Here is a 19,460-nt window from a genome sequence, read left to right as displayed (position 1 = left end):
GGAACTCAAACAAGGACAGGGACCTGGAGGCAGGAAATGATGCAGAGGCCTTGGTGGGATACTGCTTACTGGCTTGCTCCTCATGACCATCAGCCTGGGTGGCCCTACCCGCAATGGATTGGGCCCTCCCCCATCAATCACAAATTAAGAAAATACCTTACAAGCTTGCCCTATCTGGAAGAATCCCTTTCTCCCTCCCTCTCTCCCTCCCTCCCTCTCTCCCCAACCTTTTTAAAACAGGCTTATTCTCTATAGCTCTGGCTGTCCTGGAACTCTTTATAGACCAAGCTGCCTCCTAAGTGCTGGGATTAAAGGTATGATCCCGGTTGAAGGCATCTTCTTAATTGAGATTCCTTCTCTCAGATGATTCTAGCTTGTATCATGTTGACATAAAACTAGCCAGCACAGATAACAACAGATAGAATAGTGTTTGCCTACATACAAATACAAGGGAATTGATGTATGTAAAACAGTATACATATATATTTCATTCTTAAGTTGGAGAAAATAATTCATAGAAATAAAGTTTTAAAGCTGGGTGGTGTGGCACACACCTTTAATACCAGCACTCTGGATGCAGAGGCAGGCAGCTGTCTGAGTTTGAGACCAGCCTGATCTACAAAGTGAGTTCCAGGACAGCCAGGGCCACAGAGAGAAACCCTGTCTTAAAAAAACAAAACAAAATAAAAAAATACTGGTTTGAAATTGATAGCTGAGGTGCTGGAAAGGTGGCTCAGTGGCTGAAAGCACTCGCTGCTCTTTTGAAGGGTTTCAGTGTGTTGCAAACTGGGAGACTCAATCTCTAGCAACTCTGCAGGCATTTGCATGCACACATTTATAGCACCCCCATATACATATAATGAAAAATAATAAAAATAAGAAAATTATGTTAGCCGAAATACTTTCAAATAGTTCTCCAAAATATATTTATTGTCATGCATTTAGGTTTGCATTTGATACACTTGCTTATTACAAAGTTCTGTATAATCTTTTTCTTCTTTTGAAGATAGGGTTTTACGTAGACCATGTTATCCCAAACTCAATATGTAGACTTGAACTTCAGTTCCTTCAATCTTGGCCTCTATAGTGCTGTAAATAGACATATACTGCTGTGCCTAGTTTATGTGGTGCTGGGGATGGAATCCAAGGCCCTGAATGTGCTATACAGGCTTCTGTCAATAAAGCTATAGTCTAAGCTCTTGTAATAACATGTGGCAATTATAAGCTGATGCTGTCATGTGTCAGTGGTAAGGAATGGTGCACAGACGCATATGTTTTTGGAGCCTGGGCCAGCTTGTTGGGATTTCATTTAGAGGTGTTAAACTGGACTTCCATGTTAACTTTTTATAGTATCAATGTAAGTTTAAAGAACATGCAGAGAAGTATATTAGTTAAAATATTCTCTGTAACTTTTGAGTTACAGGAACAGTATTGTAAAAGTTTTTTTTCTTCTTTTTTTTAATTGGTTTTGGTTGGGGAGTAAAGAAAAAAAGGGATATCTGATTATCCCCCCCCCCCCCCCCCCCCCGCTTTTGAGTGGCTTCATTCCAGTGAGCATTTGTAATTGGAATGCAACTGCAATCTGGAGGAGGAAGGGGAATTTTTGGCAAGGATATAATGAGCAGTTGGGAGCTTTATTGAAATTAAGCATAGACAACCATTCATTATGAGTACAGCTTACCGAGAACAGCAGGGCATTCTGTTACTACAGCTGGGCATTGCACTGATACTGTTACAGATGATTGTTGCATGTAGCCAACTCTTTTCTAATGAAAAAAGAAATTAGTGACTTAACCCACAGTGTGATAACAGCCCTTCCATGAGTGGTTTTCCAGTTACTACTTAAAATACATATAAAAAAGGGTGTTTTTTTTTTTTAATTTGAAAACATTTCTTGCAAAAGTAACAGAAGACATTTGTAGTCAACATAATAGCCTATTCCTGTAATCTTAGCACCAGCACTCAGGAAGGAGGTCGAGACAAGTGGATCTTGGTTTATTAAAAATACTTATTTTACTTTATGTATATGTGTGCATGTGTTGTGTGTGTGTGTGTGTATGAATGTATGTATGTATGTTTAGTGGTTTGAATGAAAATGGCCAGCACAGGCTCATATGTTTGAATGCTTGGTTCCCAGTTGTTGTATCCAATTGATGTATTGATGTGTGGTTTGGGAAGTATTAGGTATGTCCTTGTTTGAGGAGGTATATCACTGGTAGGTGGACTTTGAGGTTTCAGAAGTCCACACCAGGCCCTGCTGCCTGTGGATCAGGATATAAATCTCTGTTACTGCCATGCTTGTGTGCATGATGATAATAGACTAATCCTCTGAAACTGTAAGCAAACTCCTAATGAAATGGTTTCCTTTGTAAGAGTTGCCTCTGTTGTGGTGTCTCTTCACAGCAGTAGAACTGTGACTAAGACTGTGTATGTGTATGTATACATATGTAGGTATGTATGTATAGCATGTATATGCAAAAAGCCTAGAGAGGTCAGTAAAGAGCACTGGATTTCCTGAAACTGGAGTTACAAGTAGTTATAAGACACCACGTGGATGATGCTGCTGGTACTCTGCAGGACTAGAGAGGTGCTCTTAACCACTGGTCTATCTCTCCAACCCCTACATCTTGATTTTGAGGGCAGCAGAGTTACATAAAAGGATTCTAGTTCCTTCCTCAAAAAAGGGTAGATCTCTGTGAGTTTGAGGCTAGCCTGGTCTATATAAGGAGTTAGAGGCCAGCCAGGGCAACACAGTGAGACTGTCTCAGTAAAAAAGGATTGATTATTAATTGGTTTGTTCTGTTCTCTGTAAGCATCTCCAGAAGGTTATACCTGTATCCATGTGAAATATAGAGACATTATCAGTATTAGTTACTTAAATCATAGCTGTCACAGAGCACAGGGCAGGGGTAACTTAAAGGAGGAAGGATTATTTTGGCTCTTGGTTTCTGAGATGTCAGTCTCAACAGTGTAGAGAGGACCTAGTATATCAGGGAGCAGTTCACATCATGGTGGGCCAGGAGGCAGAGCGCAGGGACAGGACATTTTGGTGGCTTTTCTTTTTTACTGCCAGTGTTCTAAGCTCATGGTTTGATGCCAGCCACGTCCAGTGTTGATCTTCCTCCATAATGAGTCCTCTCTGGACACCATCTCAGAAACATACTGGTGTGCCCCATCTTTTCCTAGGTAATTCTAAACACAATAAAATTGACAATGGCTATTAGCCATCATACAAGTTTCCTTAATAATTTGGTTACCTCATCATTTCAAGCTATTTGTCTTTAGAGGAGGTAGATAAACTAGTTAGAACAACTTTAGGAAGTACAGATTTAAGAATAAGAAACAGTTGAAGGGATTTGAGATGAATATTAAACATGATCAAAGTACAATAGCAGATTTAATCTATGTATGCACCTCCAGACTCATTTGAGACATTGTCTCTAATGGACTCTTGTGATAGTACTATATTATTAATATGCTACATTTGTAGTTATCGTTGATTAAAATTAGCACATAATTGCTTAATATAGGAAGCTAGTGTAATGTGTTAATTAAAATTTAATCAATAAGCATTTCTGTGCCTTTTGTATATATTATTCTAATAAGACGCTTACTAAATGTTGAAGGTGGGTAGGAGAAAGTCTGAACTCTTGGCCCTTTGCTGCTCTCTCCCGCTATGTCATTCTTAACATTGTATGTACATGTCTCTCGAGAAACATTTAGAAAACAAGAATGAAACAGTCTTGGTTAGAATTTCCATAGTTTCTGTTACCAAAAATGAAGATAAAAAAAATATACAAATTCCTCAGAAACATACTTCCTTAGGTGAAGTTTTGTTAACAGTGTCATAGTCAGAAGTTTGTCATACTGAAATTCATGAATTCTTTGAACATTTATAGAGTAATTCTTCCATAATTAATATACTGAAGATGGAATAAAACAAAACAAAACAAGAGAGCTGTGGTTCTAACCTCTTAAGCAGATTTCCAAGAAACAAGAGCAGTACAATGAAGACTAGAAAGAATGAAAATAATTTACTTATACAAGTGAATAAAATTACCATTTTCAGATCACATATTGATACTTCAGAATTACAATATAAGATGTTGCTTTGAGAGCATTAAACAGTATATGTAAAAACTGCTTATACAAAAATTTGTTGGGAGGCTGGAGAGATGGCTTTTCTGTTATTAGTGAGTCCTGAGGACCTGAATCTAGTTCCCAGCACCACATTTGGTGGCCCACAATTGTGTATATCTTGGGCTCCCAGGGATCCAACACTCTTGTGGCCTCTATGGGCACCTAACACATGTGATGCCATAAACTCATTCAGGCACACACATACATAAAAACATTTTAAAGCTGTTTGAAACTTATGAGATTTAGTGCCAAGAATAGTAATCTGGGACTGGGGAGAAGGCTAAAGTTGGTAAATGCTTGCTATGTTAGCGTGCTAACCTGAGTTTGGCACTTTTGTAAAATGACCAGGCATAGCACACTAACCTGTAATCTTAGTTCTGGGAAGTAAGCCCTAGAAATACAAGGGGTTAATAGTATTTTAGAAACACCAGGGCTAGTCTAGGCCAAGTTAGTGTGCTCCATGTTTACCAAAAAATAAGGTGGATAATGAGGTAAACGCCTCATATCAACCTCTGTCCACCATCTATATGCACACAAAATAATAATTTGACCAGTCCTGATGTTTCTTGCTTTGAATCTTGCTTCTTCTAGTACTTTGATTTCTCTTCTTTCCCTTCTTTTTCCTCTTCCCCACCACCCTCCTTGAGTGCTGGGATTACAGGCGTTAACTAGCATGCCCAACTTTCCTGTAGTTTCTGAATTATTTTCTCACAAATTTAGAATGTGTCCAGTTTTTGTTCTTTTGAGTTTTCAGTATCATTTTTTATTTTATGTGTATGAATGTTTTGCTGCATGTATGTTGGTGTACCATGCGTGTACCTGGTGACTGGAAGCCAGACAGCACATTGGGTACCTTGGAACTAGAGTTACAAGTGGTTGTGGGCTGCTTTGTGAGTGCAGCGAATCGAACCTTTGCAAGAACAGCCAGTGCTCTTAACTGCTGGGCCATCTCTGTAGCTCTAAGGTTTTTTTTTTTTTTTTTTTTTTTTTTTTTCCTTCTCACAGTCCAGGCTGTCATGGAACCCCAATTTGTAGAACTCACCGAGATCTGCCTGCCTCTGCCTCCCAAGTGCTGCAATTAAAGGCATGTGCCACCACACTGAGTTGGTAATTTATGTTTATTGCTTAAAGAAAAATAATCACCATTTTAGTTAGCTTTGGAATACTTTTGAGTTCTGTTTCATTCATTGAGCAGTTACCAGTTGAATGCTGATTGGATGCCAGGTACAATGCATACTTAATCTGAGGGAGACATGTATAATTCATGCTATGTGGTGTTTGCAGCCTGCATAGCCACATTGTAAACTTAAACATTTCTAGTAAAGTGTGGTGATTCTTTGTGTTAAGTATGGGTTTCTATGAAAATGGGAGAGTTGAAAGGAACATGTTCTAAAATGTTTTCTTCTCTTTTGAGGTTGCAAAAGTGAGTAGGTGAAGAAGCTGGAGACTGATGTTTTGGGTAGAGGGAGGGCATGTAAAATGTATAGTAAGTGAGAGATGGAATACTTTTGAGAATTAGTTGTGTTGATGAGAAAGAAGTCAGGGAATAGGTAAGCAGTAACCAAGGCTTTGAAGAGAAAATATGCTTGATCCAGAGACCTTTAAGAATGAATAGAGGAAAATGAGAGGGCATAATCAGGTTTGTAAAAATCACTGTGTGTCCTGTGTTGGCACTTGGAAGCTGGTGAGGCTTGAGACAGGAGACCCAATTATGTTGTTGTAATTGGCTGTGACTGAACTGCCTGAAGAGAAGTATACAGATGACATCCCAGAGATTCTCATGTAGGTGATGTTGTTGGTTGAAAATACCCATCCTGGGGCTGGAGAGATGGCTCAGAGGTTGAGAGCACTGGCTGCTCTTCCAGGGTTTCTGAGTTCAGCTCCTAGAAATCACATGGTGGCTCACAACCATCTATAATAAGATCTGGTGTCCTCTTCTGGCATGCAGGCATACATGCAGGCAGAGAACTGTATACATAATAAATAAATAATCCTTAAAAAAAATACCCATCCCCTCCAGCTGCCCCCTCTCTTCCGGGCAGGGGAACGGACCCAGGGTCTTGTACATGCTAAATAAGCACTTGTGAAGTACACCTTGGTCTTATTTACTGAGTAAACTGGCGGAGGAATAGTTTTGGGGTGTGTGATTTGCTCAGGAGCATACTTTTGGTTGGTTTGAGGCTGAGATCTAATTGTTGAGTTTTTTGCTTTGTTTTAGTTTAAATTTGAAAGGAGCTTGTTGTACATGTCAGTCCCAGTTCCCATACCCTCCCCTAAAGTGTTGAGTTTTAAAGGGTTAGATGTTATCAGAACTATAAAGTAAATGACAAAGACCCAGGAGAATATATGAAAAATGGGTTTTTCATGTTTATTATTTACTGAGATGGAAGGGTTTTATTATTCTGTGAAACTATGAACCCTCTTAGAAGTATGAGCTCTTTCTACAGAAAAATAAAATTATCAATAGCAGTTTACATAGAATTTCAAGGTTAACCTAGATGGGCATCTGTTTTATTGTTTTGAAACAGGATTTCCCTGAGCTCTGGCTGTCATAGAGCTCTCTGTGTGGACCTGGCTAGCCTCAAATTCACAGAGATGTGCCTGCTTCTGCCTTCAAGTCTGGGCATCAAAGGCATGCCCAGCTTTGGGACTCCTATTATACTAACCCACAGTTATACAGTAAAAGAAGGGCAATACCTTAAAGAACCTCAGCTTTATGGAAGGAACACAAAATCTGGCAAAAAAGTCTTAGAGTGAGTTTTATGCCATTTGAGAATATGCTGTTAAATAGAACCAAAAGAAGAGATAGCTTCCAAGAGTGAGTAGTCAGTAGTGGCAAATGCCCCTGAGGGAGTAAATGCAACAAAGAATGCAAAGTATCTACTGGCTGGATTTGATAATTAAGTCTCTGGGCTTTGGATAAGCAATTTAGGGTTGTGATTAGGGACAACACTAAATTGTAGGGAGGCTGAGGTATTGATGGGCAGGGACAGTAAAGAAGTGGAGCCAGAATATAGTTACTTGGAGTTTCCTAATGAAAGAGCAGAGACAGCTGGAGGGAAGCTTGAGTAGTCAGACAAGTCCAGGATGTCTATGGTGGCTCTCAAGGTCCATGAGTAGATGTGGGAAGTGATATTCCGAGCACAGGTGGAGAGTCTTGCACAAGAGAGTAGACTTTGTAAGAGGAAGTATGAAAACAAAAGTTTATCTAGAAAGTTAGGGGAATTCTCAGATTGTTTCTCTGAAGTCATGAATCATAGAATGAATGGCAGTTTAAAAATCACTGTTAGTACTATTAAAGGCTATAATTTGAGACTTCCATGTGTTGTATATGTATTGATTCTAATGGCTTGATTTCTGTGCTGATAAAAGTTTGGGAAAATTTTCTAAATCCATTTTATGATTTAGTACTTTCACTTATGGTCTTAGTTTTCATGATTGAGTTTTTGTTTTTGTAAACAAAACTGCCAGGTGTGGTAGCATACACCTTTAGTCCCTGTAAATTCAAGGCCAGCCTTGTCTAAGTAGCAAGTTACAGGCCAGCTGGGGCTACATAGTCAGGCCTTGTCTCAGAAATATACAAATAAATTTTTGCTTCTAAGATGTGACCTAAGGGATGCAGGGTCTTGTGGTCCCTATACTGATGGTGTTTAATTTATTCAAAAGGGATTAGCTATAGTTAGGTTTCTTAGATTTATACTAAATGAATTTTATATGCCAGACTTCAATTGATATGATAAACCTCTAAAACTGAGATGTTTATAGGGATGTATTTTATATATTACATGAAATTTTATATTTTTTTCTCGTTAAGGTTCTTTATTTTTTATTTTTTTGGTTTTTTTTTTTTTTTTTTTTTTTTTTTTAGACAGGGTTTCTCAGAGAGCCAGTCCTGGCATTCACTCTGTAGACCAGGCTGGCCTCCAACTCACAGGAATCTGCCTGCCTCTGCCTCCCGCCTCCCGAGTGCTAGGATTAAAGGTGAGCACCACCAATGCCCAGCTGTTTGTTTTTCAAGACAGGGTTTCTTTGTGTGTCCCAGGCTGTTCTGGAATTTGCTCTGTAGATCAGGTTGGCCTGAAACTCACAAGAGATCTACCTGCCTCTGCCTTCCAAGTGCTAGAATTAAAGGCATATGCTACCACCTCCTGACTCCTTGTTAAGTTTGAATTAAAGAAGTTTGTAAAGGCTGGAGAAATGGCTCAGTAGTTAAGAGCACTGGCTTCTCTACAGTTCCTAGTACCTACATAATGGCTTGCAACAGTTCATAACTCCAATTCCAGGGGAATCTGATGCTTTCTTCTTGCTTCTATGGACACCAGGCTCACATTTGTGTTCATATATTCATGCATTAAAACTCATATACATAACATTAAAATAAACAAAAATTTAAATTTATTTATATTTTATGTAGGATGGTTATGCAAGTATACCTGCGTGCCAGAAAAGGACATCACATCCTATTATAGATGGTTGTGAGCCACCATGTGGTTGTTGGGAATTGAACTCAGGACCTCTGGAAGGGCAGCCAGTGAGTGCTCTTCATCTCTGCATTCCATAAATAAAATTTTAAAATGTTAAATTTGGTGATTTTTGGTAGATTCAGAAGGTTGTGCATGTATTCATATTACAAGGCACTCAGATTTGAGATATTTAGCTTTTTAATTTACTTAAAATTTTATTTATTGATGAGTGTGTGTTGGGAGGGGGGGTATGGAGGTCAAAGTTGGCCATCTTCTACTATGTTGGTCCTGGGGACCAGACTAAGGTTGTCAGTCTGGCAGCAAGCATTTTATCCATTGGGCAGTCTAGACACCATATGGGAGACCCATCTTGTCACTGAGCTGTTTGGGGGAAGGCAGGTCCCTCCTGTAAGGTTTCTGTAGCCTTTAGATAAGAGCACTGATAGGGGAATGTCCTTCTGCATGTTTCTCTTATTGGTTGATGAATAAAACACTGGTTGGCAGTTAGCCAGGTAGGAAGTATAGTCAGGGCTACCAGACCAGGAGAATTCTGAGGAGAGTTGGTGAGAGAGATGCCACGTAGCTGTTGAAAGAATAATATTCTGGAACATTCTCTGGTAGGATAAGACCATGTGGAAATACGTAGATTAATAAGAATGGGTTAATAATTAAGAGAGAGCTAGTTAGTAAGAAGCCTGAGCCATCGGCCAAACAGTATGTTCCAGTGGGACATGGCAGAATAGAAAATTCCTACTACAGAGCTGGAATGTTATTTTTTTTTAAATATTAAATTATAGCAGGAAACTTTTATTTATGTTCCTCTTCTATTCTTAAATAGATATATCGACCCGAATTTATGTGTTTTCTCCTTAGAGCTATTTTCCCATTATCAATGGGGTTTATCAAAAATAGACCTTTTTATTTTTAATTCATTTTTGTTTGTGTGCAAGCATGTGTGCATGCATACATACGTATGTGTGGGCACACTCACCTCTGATTAGAGTACAGAAGAGGGCATTGAACTCCCTGAAGTGGAGTTATAGGCATTTGTGAGCTGGGTGCTGGAAACTAAACTGTGGTCCTCTGAAAGTGTAAGTGTTCTAAGCCATGGAGCCATCTCTCTAGTGTAGCATGAATTCTGACTGGTATTAATAATAAAAACTTGGAGTCAGCTATCGGGGTGAAAGCTGAAAGACCATAGAAGAAGCAAATCAGTTCAGCCACTAGAGAGTTCTTACCTCTACCAATACTCAGACCGAAGGGCCAACCCTGTCCCCAGACTGAATCCTCAGACTGCATTGCTCCTCAGACTGCTTCCTCAGACTACCTCAGACTACTACTACATCCTCAGACTGCTTCAGACACATGCCTCAGTCTGTGATGAACTCCTGTCTCCTCCCACCTTACAGTCTTTCTGCCCAGCCACATCCCTCCCACTTAGTGCTGGGATTAAAGATGTGAAGCTCCAAGTGCTGGGATCACCTTTATGATTCTCTCTTAGACTGGATCCCAATTTCTTGTGGCCCAGGGTGGCCTTGAACTAACAGCTCCATCTGCCTCTGCCTCCTGAATGCTGGGATTAAAGGTGTGTGCCACCACTGCCAGGCCTCTTTGGCTAATTACTGTGGCTAGTTTTGTACTCTGGTCTTGGGCAAGCTTTATTTGTTAGATCATAAACAAAATGTCATCACACTCTAATCCTTTATGAAAATTTTCCTTCTTGAGAATAGATCTTTGTGGAAAATAGGAATTGGGTCTCTGTTATAAAATGATCAGATTTATAATTTTGTTCCTCTCCTCTATTGTTTACTGGTGATTATTGCTAAGGTTACAGTCATTGATCCTTAGCTTCTTTGTTGGCTAGACTCTTCTAAGTTTATGTTTGTATTTCATACCTCACTGTAATTAGAGTTTAGTTATCCACTGCTGTTTTCAGTGCTTAAAAAAGAAGCAATGCAGTGTTACCATTTTAATTTAATTTCCCATGTATTTGTTTTTGTTTCTTTACAGTACTCTGTGCAAAAAACTTGGTGAAAAAGGATTTTTTCCGTAAGTAAATTAACTTTACTACAAATCTTTTATATCCTGTGTAGAGTTTTGGGGAGTTGTATTTTCAGAACTGCCTGGTTTAGGGATTCAGAAACAGACTATTATTTTATGAATGCTATAGTTCCAAGTCTTTTGGCCCCAGACTTACCTAGAGGATTTGGGGGGTTTTACTTTACCTCTTTGCTTTATCTATTTCTACATATCCATACAAATGTGTGTATGCAGGTAGATAAGTGCAAGTGTTTAGGTTTCTAGAAAAGGTTTAAGAAAAATTTTTGATAATACTCAACATTTTAAGGAAAATTCACTCATGAATTCAGTATTCATTGGAACGTAGAAAATTGATTCTGCTTGGAGTTTCCAGAGTTGTAGGAAAGAAACAACTGCCAGTCTCCATTGGTTCCATATTTGCCAATTAAATGTAGTTTTTTTTTTTTTTTTTTTTTCCCCTTTTAGGATAGGGTTTTGCTGTGTAGCCTTAGCTGGTCTTGAAATTATAGTCCTCCTGTCTCTGTCTTCTGAGTGTTAGAATTACAGGGTTCAGAAATTGTAAAAAAAAATTTGCAGCTTCATAAAGGATTGAGTTTTATGAGAGAGGATTAAGAAGTTCCCTTTTGTATTAAAAATCTTGGACTGGAGAGATGGCTCAGAGGTTAAGAGCACTAACCGTTCTTGCAGAGGACCTGGGTTCTATTCCCAGCAACTGAATGGCAGCTCACAGCTGCTTATAGGTCTGGTTCCAGGGGATCCAGCACCCTCATGTAGACACAACATAGGCACAACACTAATGCACATGAAATAAAAAGAAATAAATTATAAAAAATTTTAGTCCATAATCTCTTTCCCTCTTTCTCACTTTGTACTTTTTGCTTTTGTTTTGAGACAGGCTTTCAGGTAGCCCAGTCTAGCCTTGAACTCTTGAACCTACTGTGTAGTCTCTGCTAGCAGATTACTGGTATGCACCACCACACTTAGCTTTGTTTTTTATTTTAACCTTGTAATTTCATAGTTTACATTAGCATAAATTATTCAGCAACAGTCACAAGATTGTAAATAAAAACTTTTAGTCAAAAATTTTATATGTAAAATATTTGAAATTAGGATTGTTTTATTAGATTTTAAAATCTAAGTTCTGTCAGCTAACAGCATGTTTGGTGTTTAGTGTGACATTAGGTAACTTTCAGGTTGGTTAAAAGGGATAGTAAATTCTCAGGGCTGGAGAGGTGGCTTAGTGATTAAGAGCACTTGGCTGCTTATCCAGAGGGTCCAGGTTTGAATGTCAGTACCCACATGGAGGCTCCCAACCCTCTGTAACTCCATTCCAGGGATCTGACACCCTCTTGTGGCCTCCACAGGCACTGCATGCATGTGGTGCACAGCCTTACATGCAGGCAAATTATTCATCACATAACGGTACTAAGATTTTTTAAAAAAGGAATAGTAATTCTTGACACATTTTAAATACATACTTCGTTTCATTTATTACTTTGCACCTTTTTATAGTAGAATTTGACATTAAGCTTAAAAGAACATAATTTTATATAACTGTAGTTATGCATGTTTATGGTATCTTTGTGCTTTTATGGGGAAGTGTGAAATTGGCTAACTTGAAGCATACAAGGACATTTGGGAGTATCCTTTCACTTCTGTATGATATACTGTCTACCCCCCAAACATTTCACAGGAGAGGAGGGCCCAAAGGCTAGAGAACTCCCCAACTGTGTCTGCTAACACCAATTTTATTCTCTCCTGGGATGCTGCTCAATTTTACCTCCTCATCACTAATAAACTAAAAGTCAAGGTGTAATTTTTAAAGGTTCTCCTAAAGTTGAATTGATATAGAGTTTGTCTTGGTGAAACTGCAAAGTGGCAGGAAGGATTGGATGTGGTGCCGACCAGAACAGAAGTGAGGCAGACACACTTCTAAGACATTTGCTCACAATTTGAAGGAAAAAAAAAAAATCCCATTTTTTTTTCCAGACTTCCTTCCTTTTCAAATTCTTTCCCTTTCCCCAGAGCCCCATTCACAGCTTCCCTCATAAAACATCCAGATATTTTTGTCTCAGTGTTCCTTAGAAATCTGGAAGAATCTTTAATTCTTTGTAAGCCTCTAAGAATTGACAGTGATACTTTAGAGATAATTTATACTGTACTTGAGTATTAGGTGAGAGAAGGGAATCCTTTTTCATTGATATGGACAGGAAAAACTGCCAAAAGTAATTTAAGAGTGTGAACTTGCTTCATGCATAAGGTTAAGAGGCAGCATAATTATCTTTGAAACTTAGAATGGAAGATACCTGATGGCTTAAAAAGGGGAGTGACAACAAGCCAACTCTTTAGTCTTCCAGAGGAGGTAGCTAAGGATGGAAGAGACTTGAGGCTCACCCTTGACCAGCATTAAAGATTCTGCTTTTTTAGGTTCATACCTGCACTCTAGGGTGTTTTGAATCTATTTATAGTTTTATCTACCAACATCTTAGAGAAAGACAATAGAACCTAATTCTTGCAATTTGAGTATGTTTATTGATCAAGAGTGGAGTTAAAATGTTATTTTAATTTTATATGTATGAGTGTTTTGCTTGTATTTATGTAAGTGCACTGCCTGCACCCTGGTGCCCTTGGAGGCTAGAAGAGGGTACTAGGTTCCCTGAAACTGGAATTATGGACAGTTGTAAACCATTGTGTGAGTGCTAGGAACTGAAGCTGGGAAGAGTGGGAAGTGCTCTTAACCACCGAGCTCTCCTGTCCCCAAAGGACGGTTGTTAATAGTTTCTGTTTGTGATTTTTAAATTGTATTAAATGATTAAAGTCTGTTTTAAGGTGGAACATGAGTATAAGTTAAGGAACTAAATGTATATTTTACTTGGGGGGGGAACCCGTCATGTGTTTTTTATATGCTAATTTATATGTGAGATGGTGCTGTTCATTTCCGGGCATAACCCTTGCTAAGAAAGGTTTAACTCATACTTTGGAGTTGTTTTCAAGCATTTTGACCTTTAAACACCAGTCTCCCCTGTAAGAGTATTGTTTTTCTGCCTGCCGCTGCCTGTCTGGTCCCACTGCCACGCCGCCAGCCCCAAATAATACACAGAGACTCTGTATTTGATACAATACTGTTGGCCCAGTTACTTGTTTCTTATCGGCTAGCTCTATCTTAATTATTAACCCATTTCGGCTGATCTATGTATTTCTCTTACCGGGGAGCCAGCGGCATACTGCTTTCTCCAGACTCTCCATCTTGGCTCCTCCTTCCTCCTTCCTATTTCCTCCTTGTCTCCTAGTCCCTCCTATCTTCCTTTCCTATTGGCCAACAGTGCTTTATTATTAACCAGTATGAGAAACATATATACATAATGGCATCTCCCATCATCTCCTCTTTTCTGTTTAAATAAAAAGAAGTGTTTTAACCTTAACATAGCAAAATATATAACACATCAGTTATCAAATAAGAATCACAGCTAACAATATTTAGTCCATTAACATTTAGCAAGACTAAAAGAAACTATTCTATCATCTATCCTATATTTGTGAATCTAAAGTCCTATATGTAACTTATCTGTAAACCTAACTAAGGAAAACTATAACCATAACTATCTGTCTTGAACTCCTTCAAAGACCACAGAAGGATAATATATAAACTCTAGAAATGACAGAGACAACTCACTGCCTGGTCACCCGAAGTTCTTTTGTAATCTTCCATCTTCAGCCCATAGGCCATAGTGTGTCTAGCTGACTCTTCAGCAATGCAGGAAACTTTAAACTGTCTTTTTGTATTGGCAGTTTGACAGTCACTTTTCTCTGTGTCCTGCATACTGTCTCGCAGACTCTTCCATGAAGCAGGAACTCTGTAGCAGCAGCATCTTGAATCAGCAGTCACTTTTCTGTGAGTCCTGCATGTCCAGTTTATACAGCACAAAGTCAAACATTCCAGACAAGAGCAGTATCTTGTCCAAATGGCTAGTCTTGCCGTATTGGAATTAAACTCCATAATGAGTTTCTTAAATGTCCATCTTCCTTTTTGACGCAGGTGGAGTTACCAGGAGCATTTATGTCTCATTGTCAAGTAAAACCCTAAATCATTTTAAATGCCATATTCTGTAGGTCTTTGAAAGGTTTGAAGAATTCCTATTCATCTCAAATACATCTCTGTATATCTAGAAAACTTAACTAACTTAACTATAATATCTGACTATCATAGGTACTTATCTATAATCTGTACTACATTATACATTACATTTCTAAATAAGCTATACAAACAAGAGGAGAAATATACATATGACAAAATTGACCTTAAATTGTATCAATAAATGAAAATCCATTCCAAAACAAACTATGCATATCTATATCATAATTCCCTTTTTACCTTTAAAAAGAACTAGCTGTGATCATTAACCATTTATACCCAAGTCCATTTAAATGAAAACAAACATTTATAAATATTTGGGAATTTGGGCGTCGTTCTTTCCAAACTACTTTCTGTTGATAGGGGGCGCTGTCATGGGGATCCTAAGAAGTTGCAGAAATCTTGGCTGTAGTCTGCAAGTCTGCCTTGTTCAAGCTGTTTTGAATGTTGGATCATCAGGAACTCTGTTTCAGGGGGTCTGGCTTGCTCAAACCACATTAGTCTGCAAGGACTCCACAGCTTTTCATTTTCTGTGTAAACAAAAATAGAAATCCTTTTCCCCAGTAACTTGTCCTTGAACTTAAATTTTGGAGTCAAAGCATTTTCAAAATATATACATTGAATTAATTCAGCAGCATTTGTTTTAACTGTTGTTGTTTCCTCAGCAGTCAAACAATGTAGAGACAACACAATAGCATACAATAACCAGATTCTCTCTGAGCTTTTCATCTTTACGTGCCTTTATTACTCTGTTTATTTTACTTTTATTTTTTTTTTATTTTTTGACATAGGGTTTCACTGTGTAACTCTTATCTGTCCTGGAATTTACTCTGCATACCAGGTTTACTTTGCAAATCACAGAGATCTGCTTGCCTCTGTCTCCTGAGTGCTGGGATTAAAGGCATGTGCTGCAACACCCAGTTCCTCTTTGTCTCTTTAAAACCATTTTTTTCATGTCTACGTATATTCTAAAACACACTGTAAACCTTTAGAGGTTTTTCTTAATATGAATCTGTCTTTACTGTAAATCTTTATCTTCGTCTGGCCACAAGTCTTTTATCTGGTAAACAACAACATTGCTAAAATGAAAGTCATTGCTGTGTCAGCCACGGTTTACCAAAGATGGTGGCAGGTACTTTTACCGGCCAGCACAGAAAGCTGTGCTCACCGCCTTGGTCTGCGCTGCCACCCAGAAAGCATGCTGCCGGCTTGGAGATGTGGTCACTACCATTGCCATCTCTCATACACACCAATAAATTGTTAGCAGAGTTATTTAAAAGCTGTGCGGTTTTTTGCCGTTTATGCTGAGTCAGGAACCTTCCCTTAAAGGAGCCGCGCGAATATCTGCTTGTCTCTAGCAAGTCAAGAGTCCAACCGAGAAAAATGCTATTACCAAGAAACCTTGATTGTCTCTGTTCTTTTGTTTCTACAACCCTTTTTTAACCTTTTGTTAAATTTTAAGTGTCAGTTCTTACTAGCCAAGTTGGGCGCCATCTGTAAGAGTATTGTTTTTCTGCCTGCCGCTGCCTGTCTGGTCCCACTGCCACGCCGCCAGCCCCAAATAATACACAGAGACTCTGTATTTGATACAATACTGTTGGCCCAGTTACTTGTTTCTTATCGGCTAGCTCTATCTTAATTATTAACCCATTTCGGCTGATCTATGTATTTCTCTTACCGGGGAGCCAGCGGCATACTGCTTTCTCCAGACTCTCCATCTTGGCTCCTCCTTCCTCCTTCCTATTTCCTCCTTGTCTCCTAGTCCCTCCTATCTTCCTTTCCTATTGGCCAACAGTGCTTTATTATTAACCAGTATGAGAAACATATATACATAATGGCATCTCCCATCACTCCCCTCCCTCACAATTCCAGCAGGAGACATTTCAGCCATGAAGCAGCTGGCAAAGGGTTTTATAATAAGTCACCTACCAAGTGATTCTACAGTTAGGCTGATGACACATTATCTGAGTTTTGGGATGCTTCATTGCTGTCCATTTCTTAAAAACATTTGTATGAGCTGGGTGTTTTCTTGCATCATGACCCCAGCATTGAGGGCGGGGGAGATGATCAGGGGTTTAGACTAATGAGTTTCAGGTCAGCTTGAGCTACATTGTTAGACCCTGACTTTGTGTGTGTGGGTGTATGGATATTTATCTGTAAGGTAATCCATTAAGTGTGTGTTTTTATTAAAATACTTTTGTTTGTTTTTTGAGACAGAGTTTCTCTGTGTAGCCCTGAGTGTCCTGGAACTTGTTTTAATAGACCAGGCTGATCTCGAACTCAGAGATCTGCCTGCCTTTGTGTCTCAAGTGCTGTGATTAAAGGCATGTCCTTCCACTCCCATCTTTATTAAAATATTTTATAGAGGCTAAATCAAATCATTGAACACCAAAATGGATTTGTTGGATGGTGCCAAACCCCCCCCCCCCCCTTCATTCAAGCAAAAATAAAGTCTATTTGGAAAGTCACTGTTTTTTTTCTAAGTGATTTTTTTTTTTTTTTTTTTTTTTTTTTGTGGGGTGGTGGTGGATGTTTTTCTAGACAGTGTTTCTCTGAGTAACAGCCCTGCCTGTCCTAGAACTCACTCTGCAGACCAGGCTAACCTGGAACTCACAGAGATCCACCTGTCTCTTCCTCTGGAGTGCTGGAATCAAAGGCGTGTGCCACCATACCAGGCTGAAAGTAACTGAGTTAAGTTTAAAAATTTTTAAAGATCACATTTACTTATTGCGTGTTTGTATGCATGTGTGGGTCAGAGGAGCCCATTCCTCCTCCCACATGGGTCCTGGAGAGCGACCTCAAGTTGTCAGCTTGGCAGTAAACACTTCACCTGCTGAGCCAACTTTCTTGCCCCATTTATGTTTTTATTTCATTATTATTTTCAGCTCACTAGTGTATTTGTCTGGTCAAATGGACCTAACTGTTTAATCAGACGATGGGAGGATGAACTTTTTTTTACAATTTGGAAAGTATAGTAGCTACTTTGTGTTTACCACTAGAGGTCTCTCTAGCTTTAGAAAACTTGACAGCTTTGAGTGTAATTTTGTCTTTGAAGGTAAATTTTTTGTGCAACAGTGATACTGTCAGGTTAAGGGGAAACTCAGGTTTCTCTTTGAGTTAAGGAATAGAACTGTTTAAGTCTATTTAGCAGAAAATAATAAGAGACTGTGACAAAGCTATACTGAAGAAGAAAATATTTTTTCTTTTTGTTATAATATTTTTGGCATTGATTTACTTTGTGATTGTGTGTGTGCACATACACTCACATGTAGGTACACACCGTGTCAGGGCAACTTGTGTAAGTCACTTATCCTATTCCACCATATTGCTTCCAAGAAACCAACTCAGTTTGTCAGACTTGGTGGTACATGCCTCTACCTGCTTAGGCATCTTGCTAGCCTAGCATTTTTTCCCTTATAAGTGATGTTTCCAGCATGTATGTATGTATGTGCTGGTGCTCATGGAGGGTAGGCAAGGGCATTGGATCTCCTCTGATAGGAGTTATAGATAGTTGGGAGCCATCATGCTGGGAACTGAACCTGGGTCCTCTGCAAGAGCAGCAAATACTCTTAACTGCTGAGCCCCCTTAATTATGTTTTCAATTATTTGTGTGTGTGTGTGTGTATGTATGTATGTGCTTATGTGAATATGATATGTGTAAGGCAGGCCTGGGAGCTTATCTTGTCTTTACCTCCCCGCTTCTGCATTGAGCTTTTTTTTTTTTTTAAATATGGATTCTGGGCATTGAACATAGGCTTTCAGGTTTGTGTGGCAGGAAGTTTTATCCTCTTAGCTACCTTGCTGGTTCCCACACCTACCCCTCCCTCCCTCTCTCCCTCTTTCTTTCTTTCTTTCTTTCTTTCTTCTCTCTCTCTCTCTCTCTCTCTCTCTCTCTCTCTCTCTCTCTCTCTCTCTCTCTCTCTCTCTCTCTTTCTTTCTGGAGCCTGTCCTGCTTCTGCTTCTTGAGTGCTGTCACTAAAGGCATGTGCCACCACCTACCCCTAGCAGTAGTTTTATTTTCTAAATATATAGTTCTTAAAGGTTTGTTGTTTATTTGTGTGTATGTTTATATTCCTGGGTGAGTTTATGTGTACCACATATGTGCAGGTGTCCTCAGCAGGTGTTAGCCCCTGGAACTAAAGTTAACATTCAGTTGTAAACTGACTAATAAGGATCTTGGGTACTGAACCTGAATCCTCTTAGTTCACATGCTTTGGTTGGACTCTGTAGCATCTTTTGAAAAAATAGAGAGAGAGAGATAAAGTTTTCCAAGTACTCTCCTCTCCTCAGAGCTCTGCTGTGTTAAGAAAGTCCTTTCTCCCCTATGTGTATTTTGCAGCCCAGTTGCCTTCATTGCCCTTTCTTCCAATTCACATTCAATTTGTTCTGGCTTTTTGAGCTTTTGCTTCACCCACTCTTGAACCAAATAGTAAATTGGTGGTGTGACAGTTTTCACCACTGACAGAATATCTGTCAGAATAGAACTGGTGTGTGGGATTGCTTTTGTTTTTTTGTTTCGGCTTTTTGTTGTTGTTTTTGGCTCACAGTTGTAGAGGTTTCCCCTCATGATTAAGTGGCTTCATTTTTGTGGGCCTGTGGTAAGGCAGATAGATCGTTGTGCAGCACATGGTGAAACAGCTCAGTTCATCATGACTGCAAAGCAGAGATGAAGAGGAATGAGGAGA

General features: G+C 39.1%; 1 protein-coding gene across 1 annotated transcript in view; it reads left to right on the top strand.

Moving 5' to 3' along the window:
* Positions 1-19,460, top strand: part of Smurf2 (SMAD specific E3 ubiquitin protein ligase 2) — a 101,804-nt gene that overhangs the window by 30,194 nt on the left and 52,150 nt on the right. The window contains exon 2 of the mRNA XM_051179247.1: positions 10,614-10,652. Within this exon, the coding sequence (XP_051035204.1) occupies positions 10,614-10,652 (39 nt within the window). The remainder of the gene's footprint in view (positions 1-10,613; positions 10,653-19,460) is intronic.

Source organism: Phodopus roborovskii, unplaced genomic scaffold (genome assembly GCF_943737965.1).
Source record: "Phodopus roborovskii unplaced genomic scaffold, PHOROB, whole genome shotgun sequence".
Lineage (NCBI taxonomy): Eukaryota > Metazoa > Chordata > Mammalia > Rodentia > Cricetidae > Phodopus > Phodopus roborovskii.
This window is presented reverse-complemented; position numbering and strand designations above follow the sequence as displayed.